This window comes from Montipora foliosa, chromosome 2 (assembly GCF_036669935.1).
Source record: "Montipora foliosa isolate CH-2021 chromosome 2, ASM3666993v2, whole genome shotgun sequence".
Lineage (NCBI taxonomy): Eukaryota > Metazoa > Cnidaria > Anthozoa > Scleractinia > Acroporidae > Montipora > Montipora foliosa.
Window position 1 is genome coordinate 2,600,089 of NC_090870.1, and position 20,140 is coordinate 2,620,228.

At 38.8% G+C, this 20,140-nt stretch overlaps 2 protein-coding genes across 12 annotated transcripts in view; one reads left to right on the forward strand and one right to left on the reverse strand.

Annotated features, from left to right (window-relative positions):
- The first annotated feature begins 289 nt into the window (after positions 1-289).
- Positions 290-13,302, forward strand: LOC137992046 (putative histone-lysine N-methyltransferase PRDM6). The gene is made up of 7 exons (XM_068837120.1): positions 290-300; positions 4,283-4,383; positions 5,453-5,529; positions 8,526-8,726; positions 9,362-9,597; positions 11,607-11,871; positions 12,608-13,302. Exons 4-7 carry the CDS (start codon positions 8,540-8,542, stop codon positions 12,940-12,942), a joined length of 1,023 nt encoding a protein of 340 aa, XP_068693221.1. The 5' UTR covers positions 290-300; positions 4,283-4,383; positions 5,453-5,529; positions 8,526-8,539; the 3' UTR covers positions 12,943-13,302.
- Positions 13,303-15,431: 2,129 nt separating this feature from the next.
- Positions 15,432-20,140, reverse strand: part of LOC137992041 (putative histone-lysine N-methyltransferase PRDM6) — a 29,650-nt gene continuing 24,941 nt past the window's right edge. For all 11 annotated transcript variants that reach the window (XM_068837109.1, XM_068837107.1, XM_068837104.1 and 8 more), the window contains 4 exons: positions 19,611-19,849; positions 18,934-19,192; positions 18,092-18,655; positions 15,432-17,068 (listed from right to left, as the gene is read on the reverse strand). In XM_068837109.1, the coding sequence (XP_068693210.1) occupies positions 16,533-17,068; positions 18,092-18,655; positions 18,934-19,192; positions 19,611-19,849 (1,598 nt within the window). In that variant the 3' untranslated portion in view covers positions 15,432-16,532. The remainder of the gene's footprint in view (positions 17,069-18,091; positions 18,656-18,933; positions 19,193-19,610; positions 19,850-20,140) is intronic.

Consider the following 20,140-nt stretch of genomic DNA (forward strand, 5'->3'; position numbering starts at 1 on the left):
ATCCGGCTCAACTCGGACAAGTACAAGCGGAAAAATACTTTCACGTTACTTAAGGAATTCTCGTCAAAAGGTTAAATTGCAAAAATAATCATTTTCCCGAGTTTTGCCACAAAGTGTTTGAAACTCAGACATCTGTCAGCGATGGGTCTTGTTTGATTGCAGTGAAGGTGAAAAGGTTAGTTGAGAAACTTCAGGATATAATATGTGACCGTAGACATTGAAAGAAAAATTAGAATAAAAAGGAACAAGTCGGGAAGAAAATAAAGAGGATTTCGTGCCTTTTCGCGTTACAAGGTCAGGGTAAGATGTTTTGTTACAAGTACTCGTGTCACCAGACCCCATTGCACTTATTACCACGTCCACTCCACTTCAATTGGTTCAAAACCTAATTTTGCACGGCATAAATGTTGCTAGCATTCGCATTAATGTAACCTGCCAATTTTTATTTTTGAAACCCCTTCGATGGTCCGGAAACCTCTAGTATGACCACAAAGACCTTTAATTATGTTTAATACTGCAAGTACCAAAGGACTTCCAATTATCACGAAAGCAATTTTTGTGTAAAGGAAAAGGAGGAATTGTCATAGAATTTTAAGACGCCCTCTTTAGGAAACACTTGAGTTTGCTTTGCTTTCATTTTAAAGTACACGTGGTAATAGTCATGGTTGGACGATCTAGGGTGGGGGGGGGGGGGGGGGGGGGCCAAGGAGCTCGTGGTGGCATCAATTTTCTTTTCGGAATTTTTCAGAAAGCTCTTGTAATTAATCCTTTTTCGAGTGCTAATGTGCACAAGGTAGCATCTCAACCAACATGTATTTTAGTCAGCCCACACTCACTGGTTTTTCAGGATTCGGATCCGCCCCTGTCAGACCTTGAACTGATACCTATTTCGTGGGGGTCAAAAGAGCAGTGGTGCGCCCCTTTTTCAGTTGGAAGACTATCGCAATTTTTAATCGGATAGGGATAGAAATACAATAGCTATAATCGGATTTTATATGGACTGTTATGTAATTTTTACCCTGCAACTCTGGTTGCCCATGACATTTGGCCAAGACGTCATCAGCAAACATGGTTCCGGCAACTTAATGACCGTTTTATCCAAATTGACTAGTCAGTTGTCCTCTAAACTCCCCTCTTACTCCCCCAAGGGCAGGACTAACTAGCACGTACATAGAAAGTATAACTGAACCGTCCACCCTTCGCATGGACTAACTGTGATAGTAAACTCCTATGTGACCAGGAATATCTGCCTATAATTTATTGGTATTGAATTGGCACTTTGTTCCTAATCACCTCTTTTCATTATTTTGATAATTCTTATCTTTTCTGCCAGAATGGTTTCTTGAGATGATATCTAAATTTAATTAGAGAGACAAACCTGACGAGATTTGTGAATCCTAGACGATAAATTCTTTAGTTTAGTCTTGGTTACATTTCATCATGACGCAGCAAATTTAGATCCTTTTAGGCTTGATCTTATTATTACTTTCAATTTGTGTTAAAGGGATTTAGATTTTCTATTTTTCACACGGTCTTTATGCTGACCCATGGGTTCCTGACTGACCACATTCTGAAATTGTTTCGGTTTTTGCCACTGTTTTCTTGATTATCTCGCTCTTCACTCTCCAATCCAGCAGCCCAACTAACCTTCCCTTCTTCTCCTCAGCGTCCTTGCCGTTGTCGCGTGTCACTGGTCTGTTTTTTTTTTCGGTAGACTGTAGTCCCTTCAAATTCAGCCGGTCTATTCGCAAAAGCTCCTAATTATCTATTTCTTTCTCACTCCACTCCTCTCCCAAATACTCTGCAAACAATTTAGACAGGAACGAGGAGAAATTGCGGATTTTCTCGTTTCCGTTTCCGCTCTGGCATCCAACCAAACGCGGTCTGTCTAAAGCTACATTATGTCTTTTTATAGATTTTACGTTGAGTTACTTAATTGCCCATAGTTTATTTTGCATTTCTTAGCTACAATAGTTTCTCTTTTATTTGAAGGATCCTTCTGTAAACCACTTCTTGTGACGTTACACAGTACAACAAACAACAACAACAACAACACTGACGTCTATTACGTACAATACTAGTTACAATAAAAGGTTTGTCCACCCAAATTTAGCAACGCTAATCTAGTTGGGTGGAGCAAAGATAAAATAGTTAATTCATATATTTACAATGACAAAGATAATTACTCTTTCACATACCTTGGTAGTGTCATAGATAAACAAGGAGGTACAGATTTAGACGTAGCAGCAAGAATTGGTAAGGCGAAGGTAGCATTTAACCGTGCTCAAAAACATCTGGGCGTCTAAAAACAAAGCTATAGCTACGCATCTTCAATGTCAATGTAAAATCAGTTCTCCTCTATGGATCTGAGACGTGGAGGCGGACAAGAAAGGCACTCCTGAATATCGAGACCTTCATAAATTGTTGTCTGAGACGCGTCTTTAACATTTGGTGGCCTGAGAAAATTCGTAACGAGGAGCTTTGGCAGCGTGGGGAACAACTAGCGGTAACTGAACAGATGCGGAAAGCGCCAAACCACATCACCTGGCAACTGAGCTCTTAGGCGGTGGAATCGCCAAGGGAAGAGGAAGAGGGAACGCCCCAGAAACAGCTGGAGACGGGACACTGATGCGGAACTGAAGCTGAAAGGATACAACTGGAAAGAAATTGAATGAAAAGCCCAAGTTCGCTAGCGAGGGGTTGTCGATGGCCTATGCTCCACCTGGAGCGATAGGCCTTAGTAAGTAAGTAACAATAGCGACTGAACGTTTCAATTATAAAGATGTGAGATACTATACAGTGGAATGCAGAGTGAGATTCTAGTTAATTGATTGCCTTATCCTCAATAAAGATGATTGCTACTACCATGCAGTACATGCTGAACAAGCAAATTACGTACGTGAGTTAAAAAGAATCACAAGGAGAGTGGCTTCTTCTTTTAGTACACCTTCATCTATCCATATTTAGCTCATGTTGTTATACTGAAGCTACCCAGGCTGTACGTACCTATAAAACTTGACTGTGCAAAGTTGTTACCAAGCAAAACAAGTGTATCTATTCTATCCTTTTGGCCATAATAGACAAAGACTGAGTTGTGTCTTACTACAGTCTTCTCACAGTAGAGATCCTCGACATTTAAAATTCTTTTACATTTAAACTCAGTCTCTCTACACATAAAATAAAAAGTAACTCATCAAGTATTCCAAATATATTCAGTACCACTTTGGTGGCATCTGAAATTCACAGTTATAAAACTAGATTTGCATCTAACCATAGCCGATTTTTAGGCCTAAAGTAAATAAATGTGGTACTTCCACTTTTCCTTTTCGAAGCGTAAAAAAAATTGGAAACTATCCCAACAGCACTGATTAAAAACACTTTCTTACACCCAATTCTATTATAAACAATACAAGCTGTACCTCTTGAATCCCAAGTTATCACTAACTAAAACAATTTTGTACATATCTTGAGTATGATAATTTCACTTTCTTTCTTCTATATTTTACTGTAATATTTTAAAATTGTCTATCAAAGCATTGTGTGAGCTTCCTTCCATTTTATTTGATGTATTATTTGGTATAATTCCTATAAATCAAATCACACCTGCGGAATGTGATCTTTAGGGCTACAGATGATGTAAAGTGTGAAGCTGAGAAAATCTTGAAATTTTTCAAAATTTAACCTTCCCTCCCCAAACATTTTTTCATCTGTGAATTTCGTCGATTTTCCATCTGAAACGACGAAGGTGAAAGCTTTCCTGCTCACCCTCTATTCAAAAATCGATGCGGTTTTAATGCGCTTACTGGACAGCTGTGTCGATCTTTTCAATGGCGTCAAGTGTCGTGGAATTATTATGGATATTGAGTTTTAAATTGCTTTTCATCTGTGCCAACCAAAGGTAGAACAGATCACCGTTAGTGCGTGCTTCAACTGAGCCTTGATTACCATGGAAACCGCGAAATATATGCTCACTGTTTACGGTTCAGTAAGCGTCGGTGTGAAGATGAAAAGCCCCTCTGGCAATTTTACAAAATAATAATCCATTGATGGTCGATTTTTCTATCTGGCTTTATTTGCGGGAGTAATAAGTCAGATTTTCATGGTTTATTTTTAGTCTGATGTACAGAAGCAAATAACGACGACATTGACGTCAAAGATTCTGTGTAAATATTCTCACGTGGACTGGACCGTTTAACTTCATTTGCAATGCATGATATGCACGGGACAAAAAGCCGCAGTTAAAACAAAATGATTAAAGGTATTAACTATCATCTCTCTTTAGCAAAGCGACGCAGTGGCCACCACTACTGGCGCTCATAACATAAAGCATTGTCCAACCTATTGTTTCGTGTTTGACACCTCTCAAAACTCAGCTACATACAGGTAGGTTCAAAAGTTTCAATGTTAGACGCGAGAAACTCAAACAATTTAAATTTTAAGTCACGCATCATCGTGAATCATTTTTGTTCGTCTGCACGATATTGCTGCAAAGAAGAAAAATCACACGTTTAAAATTTCCAGACGATTAGTTCTGTGTGCTAGTTGTTATGAGTAATGTTTTCGATTTGGGTTGCTCCACAGAATTTGTTTGTATAACTTAAAGGAAGATCCTAGTATACTGATTGTGCGACCGAAATATGATTCAATTCCTTTGCGTTTTGTTTGTGCGTGTTTGTGTCAATGGATGTTTCTCTATCTAAGTGGTATTTATGGAAAATGAGTTACTTCTGGATTATGATCAATTACGTTCAGCGCACTACAAACTTTGGTGTGCACTTTTGGGTTACATCAATATTCTCTAGGGTTGTGAGAAAATCGTTAATGCGTCTGGTGATACATTTTAAGGTCGGCACTGTTGTCAAATAGTTGTTAAGTTGATAACTTAACGGTTTGTAATTTACCATATTTTCGTCACGTCTGGTCTGTCATAATCCCATGATATAAAAGCATCAATTTTAATTTCTGTCGCTGGAGGTTGTTGATGTTACAAGCAAAGACTGTCATAATCTTCGTGTGACGAAAATCCAAAGTGTACAAGGAGGAGGTCCATAACTGAACAATACTTTTTCTAAATATTTTAGGGTTAATGAATAGATTAAAAGTGAGCGATAGTATTGGCTTTGGGTATGTCCCCTTTTTTACAGCTTAGTTATATTGCTCTCTTTTTCCTCCACCATTAAGTATAGGTGCGGTCATTATTCAAATTTATGGCGTGGGTTGGTGTTTTGCAAACGAACTTACAATTCATTGCTCGTTTTCCTGAGAATTCATCACAATTTACGCTTTCAAGAAGTTTTAGGGTTCGTAAAACTCAGTACGGAGAACGAGAAACGCCTTTGTGATCACAGAAAGTTCATGCACAAAGCAGATCTGAAATTGCAATTCGAAAAATACTGCATTAAAAAAGAACGAAATTATAATAAATGATTTCTGTGATGAACCTGTCCATTAGGTGGAGCAAAGGCTTTTTTGTGGCGGAACGAAGATGGTCCCGGATACACGTTGTAAAGTTTGAATATACGCTTGCTGGTAAGACTTTTCTTGGGAAGTGTACCAATAATAGCATGAACCTCTTCCAGATTATAGGCCCTTGTCTTTATATTTCAGAATTAATTAATTGCCTTCTTAAACCAGCACTACTTCTGTTAATTAATTTAAGTTGTTACCTTCTCATGACGTTTCCTGGAACCAAACAGAGTCCAGCACAGCCAAAACTTTATGTATCAGTTGCTTGACCTCGACAGCCACTGGGAAAACAGTCGAATACAATTTTATTCAAGCAATCCTTCCAACACGTAACTTTCTATAGTTGTAACTTTAGCAAACAATATATACATCATGTACTTTTTTCAAATTTATCACAGGTGATATCTTCTATTGACCATGTTTACTCATCAGATAAATTAAGTTAGCAACCCGCGAGGTTGTTAAGTTAGCAGGAGAATGTAAACTGTGGATTTTGATAAGTAAGGATTACATCGGTTTAAACTTGTTCAATTACGTAGAACTAGAAATAAGTTGATTTTTACGAAATATAAGCTACTGTCAGACCACAAAAAAGTGTTAAAAGCTCAGTAATAATAAAAGGATATTGTGTTGTTTACATGTTTCAACTTCTCCTGGTAACGGCCTCTTTTATAGTTTCTCTTAATTGGATTCTTTTTTCTTAAAATATTCTAAACAAGACAAATATCCCAGGATCACATTTTAGGAAGTCCCAGGCTTAGCTTATATGTCTTATTGCTTTTAAAAAGAAGCGACTTTTTGAAACATTTAGCTGTAAAAAAAGATTGCGAAAAAATGTTTCTTAAAAACACTTTCTTAAATGTTTTTTAGAAACGTTTTTTCCCAATTTCTTATTGTTTTTCAAGCAAAAAAAGGATTTCAGTGTTTCCTTTTGAAAACAAATTTATCATCATAAGCATTCTGGCTCTAATCAAAAATATGTTGCTGAATTGTGACCAAATAATGCTCTTATTTCTTGTTTGTTAAAAAATTGTTGTGATAAAATACAAACATAAATACTCTTGTTGTTAAAAATTGTTGTTATCAAATCAGATGCATTCGTGACCGCGTGACAAGTTTCCCTGTCTTAACGGTTGAAGATAAAGTTAAACTTAACACAGAACCCTATCGCCACACATTCGTATTTCTTTATGTGGCACCTGGCAATTTAAATGATGTAACAATTATTGGTGACGATCCATCAAGTAGGCAATTCCTTCTTTTTTTTTCATTAAAAGTAAACAAGGCTATCAATGTTATACGAAGCTAGGCAACAAAAACAAAGCTGTAGTGTTCAGTTTACATCGCCAACATAGATTCAGCAAGTGCAATAACATCGCTTCTTCATGAACCGCTACGCCAAATATTTCACAAAACCTTTGGCCCGATTCAGACGCCGGTGTTGGCTTGAGCCGAATCGATGATTCATATGTGAAGTACGGTATCTGAATTAACTCGACACGGCTAACCTAAATGTTATTGGCTCCAAGAACATAAAACTTTTCTCTTTTTTTTTTTTGAGTCTCTTTTTAATAGGTGGGGTAATTCAGCCGTAAAATATGCAATATAGTGGAACTGTGGGTGGTGCATATGACCAATATCAGTCTTAGTTAACCCGAGGCAGCATATCTGTCCTCGTAATGACTTGCCATAACTGTCAAGCACATCAAACAAACTACACTAACAATTTTCACTGACAGTCCGTCATCCGTGTCAACCTCGTCAACAGATCAACTGATCGCTAGTGTTTTTACTGTCAAAACCTCAGTTAATCAAAGCATTTCATGACTTGGAAAACAGTGTTGATGCCTTAAGCAATTATTCTGCGAAATCGAGCGAACCATCACAACTGATACTTCGAAATCAGGTAAAACTGAACGTTCCGTCGTTGGATTAGCCGTTTTAAAGAATAACACTCAACTGATATTAGCAGTGTTAACTCTTAGGAACCATGTATTCATTGTTTAGAATCTGACGTTACTCGGGATCACTTGTACAATGGAGAAATTTTGTTGTGAAAACCACAATCAAATTTATCGCAAACATTGTTTAATGTCCTCTCCCGGCCTACAAAGTCGACCAACGTTCGTAATCATTGTGGCCCTCAAGACAACTGAGCATATTGGGATTTCGCCAGACGGCTGGTTTGATGTTAAATTTTTTGAAGAATATATATTTTATTTAAAAACGTGAAACGATATCCAGTCTCGAAGACACACTGAAGCGAAAACGGGCGACTTTGCCGCGACTCCGTGAAATGTGATTGAAACTTTGCGTGAAAAATTTAACATATATCTATTGTCATTAATCTCAACAGAGAGGAATTTTTTGTGAAAATTTTTAAAAGTTCTTTCATGCACTTTGCTGCGAAAAGTCGTGAGGAGCCGAGCGCGAATTCAAATACCGTCACTGGACACTAAATGTCTCGACAGCTTTTTTCGTGTTGCACCAATTTATGAATATTTCACGATTCCAAAAGAAAAACGCAAAGCATTTCAAACGAGAGGGTAGCTAAAAGGCAGCGGATCTTTCACTCTATGATATTAAAACACAAGGAGGACAAGTCGAAAATTCATCACGGTTTTCAAGGGGAGGGTACGTTAGCTCAGGTTGTCTCGTGTAATCTCTCACTTTTTATAGACTGTACTTCCATGTTGCGTCATGTGTTACAGTGCTGCTACACAAGAAGCCACAGTCACTACTAAGGCGCTAAGCACTCTTTCTTTAAACCCTTTAAACTACACGACTTCAAGATGCATGTGCTTAGACCCCAAAATTTCTTTTTGGTCGAATCATGCTCCTCAAGATTATTAGTCACTTCACAGTATACTCCTCTAACCATTACGGTCTCTCCATGTTGATTTATATCCAGCGTGGGTGATATGATTAAAAACACAATGATTCAAAGTGACAAGCAACTCTTGTCAACCTGTTTAATAGCATGGGGGCATTAGTTAAGTGACATTATGCTCCCTGTCAATTTTCGTCACATCAAACAAAATATCCTTTTGTTTTGACAGACGATTTCCAAGCAATGGAAACCACAGGTTTGTGTTTCCAAGAATGTTCCACCAAGACACCGGTTTCTCCACAGTGGAACACACCAAACTCAGCACCATACTCTTTCACCTATGATCACTTATTCAAATGTTTGTATACGCGCAATGAATCACACCACTCGAGAACAACAGAAAACAGGAGCGAGAAGGCTTTGAGAAAAGGTGATAACAATTGGTTTTTACAGGTTAAGGTAGCACTACGAGCCATTTTTTTAAATCAGAGTTTTGAGTTTGCTAATTTTAATTTTAAAGTGTTGGGGAACAACTGTAAAACGAGGCTTTCTGAGTTACTAGTTATTAAACCGAGTGATGAAGAAGCATACGTTGGGGTTTTAAGACCCTGAATGGCCCTCTTATACAAAGATCAAAACGCGGCAGGACATTAATTTAAGCTAATGTTTCTCGTGCTGTCAGCTCGCGTAGTGCAGGCCAAGGCTTTAGCGGCACCGATGACATCTTCGGATAACATAAGAGAAGGAAGAGTTCTTGTAGTCTAGTAGTTATGCTGATCAACTTAAGTAACACTGAAAGCGAAGGTCGAGTTTAATTTTTATTTGCCGGGAACGAAGGAGCCGGATTCCCAAACTGATCAGTATCATTCTGAAAGCTATCGAAAATTCCAGACTTACCCTTAGATTCACGCCGATACCTTGTTTGTAACGTTGTTGTTTGTAACGTGACCTTATTTTGTATTCTCTTCGATGGACTATAGACACAAATGCAAATTATCTTCCCTGAGTTAGCCTCCATTTCATCCTTGATCCAGTCCGACCGTGACAGTTCTATTCCTTCGCTAGGTTCATTACTCTCTCTCCAAAAATTGGTTGAAAAAAGCGACAAGACGCCTAATAATGCCGCTGTGAAATCCTGTCCAGACGAGCTCGAGATTTGCCCTTCAGTTACCTGTATTTTTAAATACGGCGTTCGCACAAAACAGATGATTCCGGAAGGAACTTGGATGGGCCCATATCAAGGCACTCTTGTTCTTCCTGGTAATGTCACTTTCGGAATGGATACGTCATTCATGTGGGAGGTGAGCAAAAAGAAAAGACCTGCGAATTTCCAAAGAAACACTTTGGCTATGAGTTAAGGTTAGGGTTAGGAAGTGTGCGGGGTGTGCAAAGGAAGGGAAAGGATAGAAAGGGCAGAGAAAATAAAACTTCACTGAGAACATACTGCTTCTCGTGTGTTTCGCATTTCTCAGGTAGAGTTGCCCTGTTACGTTGTATTATTATGTTTGATTGTCCTTGAAAAGTCCCTGTGGGGAAGTGGTCTTACAATTAAGCTATCCATATCATTTTTTACCACAATTGCTTGTAATCTCGCAATCTGATTGGCTAATTTGCCGCTCTCGATAGGAGTCTAGACAACGCTGTACGCATCATGCTCGCGTAAATTTGTCACGCAATGTATCAACCAATCAGGAACGCCCATTTTGGGAATAAACCAATCATATTGCGGGAAAGTTATAGACAACGCTTGATCTTTCTTTGTGTCATGATTTTAGTCACGCTCTGAAATAAACTTATCAAATCGAAAGGTTCAGCGTTGTCTGTACTCTTATCGACAACGATATTCGTCATCACAGTGGTCAAAATGTTGTGGACTCACCAGGCACATTTTGACCACTGTGATGACTAATATCGTTGTCGATAAGAGACAACGCTGAACAGACAACGCTGAACCACTTTCGATTTGGTAACTCTACCTTGGATTGCTTATGCCTATCAAGATTGATGGGCCTGTTTTGTCCTGCTTTTGCGATGTTGTATTGGGTTTCATCATCATCCTCATCATCTTTATTAGGTCGGAAAAAAACCGGTTAGGCAACACATCAACCACTTGCAAAATTTAAAATAAGATTACAAGCCTTTGCAAGCAATAAACGATCAATGAAATAAAATTAAGTACACTTATATGCGGCCAATTGCAACGGCCAACGACGTCAGAAATTTGCGTTTTGCCGAAAATCAATGAAATTATTTTTCTATCAGTTTATTTTTGTTCTTTAATTTCCTCAATCAATAATTTATATATGTTATTTATTTATTTATTTATTTATTTAAACACACGAAGAATCTTTAAGCCAAAAAAAAGGTGAAAAAATAATGCTTACAACTGTTTCACAAGATTGACGCGGAAGAATGGGTGCTTCGTTTCAGTGAACTGCTTTATCTCCTGTTAGCTCTAGATATACACCTTATTCCAAAATGGCCGCCATCTTAGTATTCTTTTGTTTCCAAGCAAATTGGCCCGTATGGCCTCGTTCAAGGTTAAATATTCTTTTGAATTTTCCGCTTGAAAACGAGGTGACAAGGGGTAATTTGCATGGGAACAAAAACAAAAAAATTCTAAAAATGGCAGCCATTTTGGAATAAGGTGTATAGAGCAACATCCTCAAAGGAGGAGCAAGACATGGTAGAATAAGAGAATTAGTTTCATGCTTACATGGCAAGAGGCATTGTGTCGTTTGCCATTTCGTGTAAACACGATGATAAATTTAGGGGATCGGGCCTTCTGTGCTGCTGCCCCGAAATTATGGAACTCGCTTCCTCAGTCATTAAGGAAAAAAAGATCAGTGGACTCCTTTAGGGTGCAGTTTAAGACTTTATATTTAGACAAACCTATAAGGACTTTGTATAGTTAACTTTAGTTAACTTTTAACTTTGTATAGTAAACTTTGTAGGTTATTTTTATCTTGAATGGATATGGTTAATGTGGTTGATGTGTTGATATATTCTGTTATTTTTATTATGAATAGAAGATATATTCTGTTAGTTTTCCTTTTTATATATCAATATTGTAATTTTACCTAGGCTTTTTAATATTTGTATATATGTAGAGAGTTATTATCTTTTCAATTGATTGTAACGCGCCGGCAATCATATTCTAATGTAGCCGGCGCGATAGAAATGATTAAAATTATTATTATTATTAAATCTCTCTATTGACTTTGGCCCCTGCACGACGTAGATGAAGTTGTAATCAATTTTTCTTTATATCTACTTTGTTGGTTTAGTGTTACGATATTTTCATTCTTAGATTTACGAAAACGGTAGGTTACAGCATTATATTGACGGCAGTGATGAAAACACTTCCAGCTGGATGCGTTATATTCGCTGCGCCCGTCACAGGAGAGAACAGAACCTTTACGTTTTTCAATTCAACAAAGAGATTTACTACAGAGCGTTTGAAGCTATCCCTGCTGGAGAAGAACTGCTTGTGTGGTATGAAGATACTTATCCTCAGTACATGGGAATACCTCTAAATATCACAGACATTGGCAAACAGCTTGATCCCAGTACAAGTAAGTAACATTGCTTCATGACCCAGAAAGCTTTATCATTGCTACAATACTGTGAGAGAGAACTTTTAATTAAGAGTTGTTTTTTATAACAGTGGGCTATGTATTTTAGCCAGCAGTCTAGCTGAGCTTGTACAGCATAGTCTATAAATCAAGTCGAACGTTGCGTTTATGAGAATGATTTGCATCATGCTTATGGGTACAAAGCACGTTTTCCTTTAGTTGCCAAATTCTTAGGTTCAGAATGAATTTCGGAATTAGAGTTACTATGGCGATACACAACCTCGTTCCCACGGTCTCTCTTCGTTAGGGAAAAGGAAGAAGAGAGACCCTCAGATGTGTATCGTTATAAATTTCGTGACGTAACCCGAGCAATTTATTGGGCTTCAAACATGACTTCTTTTCTTCCGTGGTCGGCAAATTTGAAGATACCAAAAAAAATTTAATGTCAATGTTTGTAAACAGTGATAAGCGCTCTTGGAAAATCGGAAATTTCCATTCTTAAGATGCTGTTCCATTGCCCATTTAAATTTTCGGAATTTTAGTCGAATCAAGAGCCTTTTTTACTGCTGCAGAAGAATTTTATTTTGTGATGAAACCTTTGAAGTGCGACAATCAATACGCGGGAGATAACAAAAGATACCCGGAATAAGCATGGATGAGAAGTATTAGTATTTATTTGGAGTTAAAACACATAACTTCCTTGTCAAGTGTTACCCTTTTTGATCTTCTTCCACAGATTGTCCAGTTCATGCGAGCTCATCAGTTCGACTTGGCTCTTTAAAACAAAACGCTGACTTGCGAGATCACGGTGAATCACGATTTTTCAACCACACAAAAACCAATAAAGGTCTCAGTTCAGCAGTTATTGCACCGCGCACTAGACATGCGCAGTCTCGCGTGCCAAACTTGTTCCCTTCTGAGTATAACGTGGTACAAATGGGTCGGAGGGAGCTGAATAAAGTTTCTCAAAGGGATCAGTATCGACCCGTAGCTTCAGTGCGGAGGGCAATCGTGATTGAGAAATCAGACGGCGCACCAGATCCTTTTTCTATATTGACAAAGGAAAAATAAACCAACGAGGAATTAATTCGACTTCCATGGTAGCTGGCATTACATTTAGCTGCCCTTTTGAAATAGATACAACATTTTGAGGATTCTCAATAAGTCTTGGCTTGTTTGGATGCAACATTTCAAGTGATGAAAGAATCTTATCCCAAAAAGAAACATATTCACTGAGAAATAAATGCACGGGAAGATCATTCCAAGCGCAAAAACTACTTTCAATTTAATTGTTTTCTTTAAAAGGCAAAGTAAGCCTGAGTACAGATACGCTTTCGTACATTTTATTCTGTTGTAAATAATTTGCTTGTTTACAGTACTCTCTGCCCAGTTGTTTCCAATAAGTAAAAAAAATAAATGTCATTATAACGACACGGCTGGACGATAATCACATCTTAGGCTATTACTGTTAATAATAAAAATAACTACAACAACAACAACAACTTTGATATTTACCCAGGAAGTTCCACACATCCGAAAGTGGTTTTCAGAGAGGTCCTGCATCCTATCGAATTGGAATTTAGAAATGTTGGTTTTTGAGGAGACAGGAAACCGGGGAACCCGGCCGGAGAAACACCCTTTGGAGCAGAGTAAAGAACCAACAACAAACTTAACCCACATATGGCAACGAGTCCCAAATAGAACCTGAGCCACAATGGTGGGAGACAAGTGCTATAAACACTAAGTCACCCCCGCTCTCCCTAGTTCCCTAAAGAAACTCAAACCTTGATGATACCCGAGCCCCCAACGGAGCAACTGACCTACTTTGGAGAGGAATTTTTCCATTGTTTTTATTTTATTTTATCGCACTGCAGACGTTTGGATTAGTCCACAGGGCAGTCTTCACCCTTTTTAATCCAAGGATTCTCGTGAAAAATTATGCCTTCTCACGTGATTTCTATACGGGTTAAACGTTCAGAGCAACGGGATGGAAAATCCCCCGATAACAAAGAGATAATGCAAAATTATGTTTCAAAAAAATGCTATTATGCTGAAGAAATGAAACTCATAAAGATCGTAATGACTGCAAATTAGCGGCGGTAGTCGCATTTGTACGGCAAAGTTAAGGTTTTGACAGGGAAACCGCTCAGTCTGACCGGACACCCTGACGGGCGTCTCCGGGGACCATGGGAATTTCGGGGCCAGTACGCAGCTATTGGGTAATTTCGCTCAAGAGAGCCAATTTTAATATATGGCTGTGATGGATAACGGCTAAGTTTAATTTTGATTTGTTTTCATTGGAAGCATTGAAAACACGCCACTGCCGTCAATATTCATGCGGTTTGGATGGTAGTGTCGAAAACGAAGACCCACTCGTACAATTAAGGTTAATTCAAATGTTATTTTTGAAGAGTTATGTGTAAATACAAGATAGCAAACCTTAAGCCTTCTTTAAATTGCAGAATGATGAATTTTGATAACAATTTAGCGAGACAAACTTCCCTTCACTTCTTGTTGTTATCTTTTTTCACACGACATATTATTGTAAATTTGGTCAGTATTAAGGGTGGACTGCGGACTGCGGACTCGGACTTCGTATAAAACTAGGACCAGGTATGAAACGCGGACTGCGGACTAAGTATGACACAAGGACCGAGTTTTCAAAAACGGAGTATAGAACAAAACTAGGATTGTAATGTGACGTACACAGAAATGCTCAGTTACAACATGGACTGGGCTAGAGAAAGCACAATTTTGTGATAAATCTATACTCTTGAAGAGTATAGATTTATCACAAAATTGTACTTTAATCCACGAATTTAAAAAGGAAAAGGAAAGAAAATTAGCATCTCCCACTAAAGTCCTTTAAATTTCTCGATTTCCGTTAAACATAGAGCTGGTGAAAACCCGCGAAGGATTTCATAAATTACTTTCGTGTCTGACCTCTGATAAATACAACATACAAACGTTTTGCAATTTCAACTAAAACCTTCAGTGAGCTATTAATCGTCGTTTTGAGAAGCCAAAAAATATCCAGTTTAACGCTATGGTTGATAATTATGGTGCGAAACGGCACTTTTTCCACCATTCTTATATCGGACTTAAATTCATGTCGTCAGCCTATCGCTATTTCGTTGCTCTGTGCCTTTTTGACAGTGTTAGTATTCAGTCCGCATTTTATACCCAGTCCGCAGTCCGAGTTTTATACCTAGTCCACGTGCACAACTCAGACAGGTGAGTTAAGTGAAGTGACCAAGCCAAGTTGAAGGGGTGCCTAAAAGAATGGAAAAGTGCGAAACTATATTTCTATTCGTGCTTTTTTGTTGGTTTGTTGCAACCCGCAGCTGTCCTGTCCCAGGCATTTCAAGGAGATGATGTTAACGCCGTGACAGTCGCATCTGCTTTGTTTAAGGTCAAGAAACAGTCTTCAGAACAGAGAAGCTTGCACGCTTCAAACAATAAGACACTACCTGGGCAAGGTGGAGGCAATTGATGAGTATCAGGGTGGAAGATTGTCAAATATTTCTCAAGCCATTGCTCAATTGAAAGAAGATTCCTCATTCTATGTGAATTTATTATTTATTAAATGATGCAATAGAGGCTCGCCTAGGTGGCAGCAGTGAAATTGCCTCAGTTGAAAGTATCCTGAATTGTGAAGCATGGGATACCAGTAGCAGTTGCAATGAATCCATTGATGAGATCATTTTGCACTATGTTTGCCACTTTCAAGAGCCCTGAGACAACAAGGACTCCAAGCTACACAACTGGAGTTAGTTAATGAATGGTATGACATGCTTGATTACACTGTTCAGTACTTGTCACCTTCATCTAGACATTACAAAACAACATGGTTCAAAATGTTACATTCTTTAAAGGGCTGGAGAATGGCAGAACACTGAGAACATCTTACTGCTGATTCATGTATTCTTCACACTACCTGTCTCAAACGCAGCCTTGGAAAGGATGTTTAGTAACTTGGAAACAGCAAAGAGATCATCACTTTCCCAAGGTGCGCTTGAGAATATGTTGAGAATCCAAGATGGAGGGCCACCACTGCAGAGCTATGACCCCTCCACCATGGTTAATGACTGGGACAGAAGAAAACGAAGACTAACCAACCAAAAGCCTAGGAAAGAGTACAAGGTGCGAAGATCAACAAGAACAGTTGCATATGATGGCCTGAGCCAAGACTTTCCTGAAGAGGGTACATCAGAAGATTCAGATGATAACTCATGTTGTAGCCTTTTCAGGAGTGATGACGAGGAAGAAAATATCCAATAGATTCAATCCAACAGAATCTCTTCAAACGTTTAAAATACTTTTTCTTTCCAGCCCAATGGTCCGAACACACTCCTAAAAAATAGTTCTATTACACTGAAACATGTCATTCTCTCAATTTTTTTTTAAAAAAACAGTCCGACCAGACTGACTGGACGTCGAGTGAAACCTTGTCCCTGGCCTGACATACGACAGGCTTATATAAAAAAATTATTTGCATGCTTGGATCCTTATTTTCAATACCCAAAGTCATCTAATCTTATCGATCGTTTCATTCGCTAAAACTGACCAAATGTTCGCCTCCACGTCCATCCCTAAAGAGAGAAATTATTAGTAGATGGAACCGTGAATCATGAACCAAAACTTCACGTAGTAAAATTATCTCAAGGGTCCTCCACGCATTCCCCTGGATTTCGCTGATGTCTCGCTAAATGACTAGCTTGTGAAAATGTCTTGTTGCATTTCTCGCAGATAAATGGTTTCTCTCCAGTGTGTGTACGTATATGATTGTTTAAAGTTGTGGCCCCCGAAAACGTCCGCGAACAAAAACCGCACTTGAATAACTTGTCATTTGTGTGTAGTTCCACGTGACTTCTTAATTCAGACGACGTGGCAAAAGAGAGTCTGCACTGTCCGCATTGATAGGGCTTCTTAGGAAGCTGGGAACATTGGTGCATTTGAAGTGACACCCTCTGAGTAAATGTCTTTAAGCATTGCCGGCACCGCCACATGCCAAATTCTTCAATGGGTATGCCAGACGTTTGGGTGCTTACTGGTTCATAGTAGAGTGTGTTAACGTGTCTGTGAAGGGGTGGAGCTTTGGTTAGGTAAGGTTGAAGAGCTGGCATAGGACGCTCCGATGTATTCTCCAACTTGCTTGCATTTTCTTCCATTATGCGAGTGGATATTTGTTCATCATCTGAAAAAGTCGCCAGGTGTTTAACATTTCCTTAAGTTTTATAAACCAATGTGCGTAACTGTTTCATGCAGAGATAGTTGAGCATGTTTTTTTCAAACAAGAATGTTTACGAAAGTGAACACTGAAAAAGTTTCGAGCCTGGCTGCATCGAGGCGATCATATTGTTTTAAAACACTGTTAAACAGTGTTTTAACCAACAAATCGTCATTTTCCTCGTTTTGAAGTCAGATCGATTCAATTATTTTCTGTAAGGACCATCCATTGTTTATGAGGAGGGGCCACCACACCTCGCTGTCACTTTCTCTGCCAGAATCACCAGAATCATTGCTAGATATGCTCACTTCTGGGTCTTGCCTACAGATGTATGAATCGATTTCTTCGGTATTTTTTATTTTTTTTTTTTTTGGGGGGGAGGGGGTGGGTGATGGGGGCTATCTATTTTTTAAAAGTAGTTTAGAGGGGTCATGACTTTTTACATTCTCCCTGTAAAGGATCAAAACGTTTTGTTTTGCTTTCTGACGGATCTTACCAGCCCACCCCCTGGCATAAATACTGAATGGTCCCTGAAGTCTCTATTATTACAGCTACGACGCCGAAACACTCGTCTTAATATCGCGTTTAAACCATAGCGCAAATTTGTACTGAGAGAGATGTTACATGCTAACCCCGGTGAATGGAATGACGAGATTTATTTTTCGACGTTGGCTCGGGGGAAGGGGGGGGGGGGGGGGGGTGGGGGTTATTTGGAAAAAAATCCGCGTGCTCCTTTGCAGGAGTAGGAAGGTCGTAAGTTCAGGCGATGATAACAATGATTGATAATGATATTGATAATGATGATAAGATGATGAAGATGACGCTGACACAGATGACAATGATGATGATGATCATCAACATTAATACACCATTATGGTAAAGGGTACTGCAGAAAATTCTTTGACTCTGCAAAAGGACATCTTACTAGAACAAGTCTAAGTGCCTCTCCCTAGTAAGATACGATTTGATACGATAAGATACTGTACTTACTATCAGTGAACTGTGTTGAAGACACTTGTGTTGCACTAAATGTTTTCTGTAACAGGCCTTTGTTACTTGCAGATGACGGTTCTTTTCCTTGTAACACACTTGTCTCTTTTGTTGACACGTAAGCCTTACTCAACAATTTCTCACTGTGTATAGGTTTTTCTATTTTTGGCAAATCTTTGCTCCTTGTTTCTGAATGAATAAAATTACCATCACTCGATAACGACGGTTGACAAAAAGCCTTGAAGGGTTGCGTGTGGCACAAACTTGTCGGAACGTCACTTCTCTTATTTCTCCCGATATCCTGTAGTAATGTCTCTTTATATCTTGGAGTATCGGTCACATCAGATGGAATCACCTGCTCTCTCATGAAGGAATTACGCGTACTGTACGTTGGGCGCACAAGGCGCGGTTGCATAGGTTGCGCTGAGGAGATTCTGCTGTTTTCTGTCCGAGGATTTTCCTGTGATTCCAATAAAACATCCATTTTATGATCGTGTTCTATAGAACTCACTTGTGTGGTTGTAGCGCCGGGTTTTCGAGATCCTCGAGAAGTCGAAGATGATACTGAAAGTATAGATAATGATCAAATGAAAACATATGCTTGTGCCTGATAAAAGAGATTTAAAATACGTCCACTACAGTCTTCTATTACGGAAGAAAGCCGGAGGTGGTGTGAGGCGAGATAATCGGGCCTCAATTTCATGTTGTCGTCACCTTATGACCGTCAGTAGTCAACCATTTTCAACGCTGTTCACAAATGTTATATTTTCAAAGTGCTCTTGACTTCTTTTCAGTGTGTTGAGACCACACAATATTTTAGAAGTTAAAGCTGAGCGTCTTACCAGATTCCCTGATGAATTCGTAATCATGCATTGCCAATGGAATTCCATAAAACTCTGGGTATTTATCATCGTACCAAACCAACAATTCTCTTCCTGGTGGAATTTCCTTGAATGCTCGATAGAAAATATTTTCACAGTACTGGAATGCATACAAATTCTGCTCCTTGACGTGGCGAGCACAGCGAATGAAACGCATCCAGCTGGAGTTGTCTTCATCACTTCCGTCGAGAAAATGACTCAAGCTGCCATCTTTGAAAATCTAAAACGCATGGATCGTACATCAAAGCAATCTATGATTACGTAAGGAGTTGATGTTCATCTCTGCACTGGGCGCAAGTAAATTCTGCATGATTTTACTAAAAGAACATTGAGCTGTCCCGGGGCAAAAAACTTGCTAAATTTCCATAATTCCCCTATTAGACATATATAAGTTCTCTTTGTAAAAATATAGTTTCCCTTTTGGAAAAGTCTATTTTTTGTTCTTTTCGAATTCTTGCAGTAGTAACGATAAAAGACACATTAGTCTCCACGGTTTAAGAACGTGGGAAACTTGGAAATGGAGAACAAAGCAAAACCTACTGCTTAATCGTGAAGCCAGGGAAAGACTATGAAGAAACCAATCCTTCTGCAACAAACTTCAGGTTATGAAATTTTGCTCGATTGAAGATATGCCCTACCTCCCAAAGATGATCCGAATCAATGTCTGGTGTGAGTCTCTGTGGAGTAATTCGTTTACCCTCATAAGGCCCAATCCATGTCCCCAAGGGAATATGTTGTTTGGCGCACACGCCGTAAAGCGCCCCAGGAATACTCGACACGCACAGCTGTACTTCATCCGGAAATGACCTCATGGCGTTTGTGAGTCGTGGTTCCTCCACGTCGGCCGGAATTTGCTGTTTCTTCGAAGGAGAAGGCTCTAAAGACGGCGTGGAAAAAGGTGTACATAATGCAATAAATGTAAACTAGTACCCGTAAGGATAATAAGTAATAAATTATTATTACTATTACTAATATTACATGTTCACGTATGAACATGAAGTTGAGAAGGAACTAGCGAGAATTTAGGATTAATACTCTTAATATTTATCTTATACTTATGATTAGTATTTTTAATGTTTTCTTATACTTTTTAAAGAAAATGGCTATAACAATGATGTATTCTTATGAAAACGTTGTTTACAGTAGGTCAACCAAATTGTTGTACTAT

Bases quoted from the DNA above. Each gene is read 5' to 3' on its own strand.
- LOC137992046 (XM_068837120.1), top strand. From the start codon at position 8,540: ATGGAAACCACAGGTTTGTGTTTCCAAGAATGTTCCACCAAGACACCG. The intron at 8,727-9,361 runs GTGATAACAATT...TTCCTTCGCTAG, and splicing joins CGAGAAGGCTTTGAGAAAAG to GTTCATTACTCTCTCTCCAA. The intron at 11,872-12,607 runs GTAAGTAACATT...CTTCTTCCACAG, and splicing joins ACAGCTTGATCCCAGTACAA to ATTGTCCAGTTCATGCGAGC.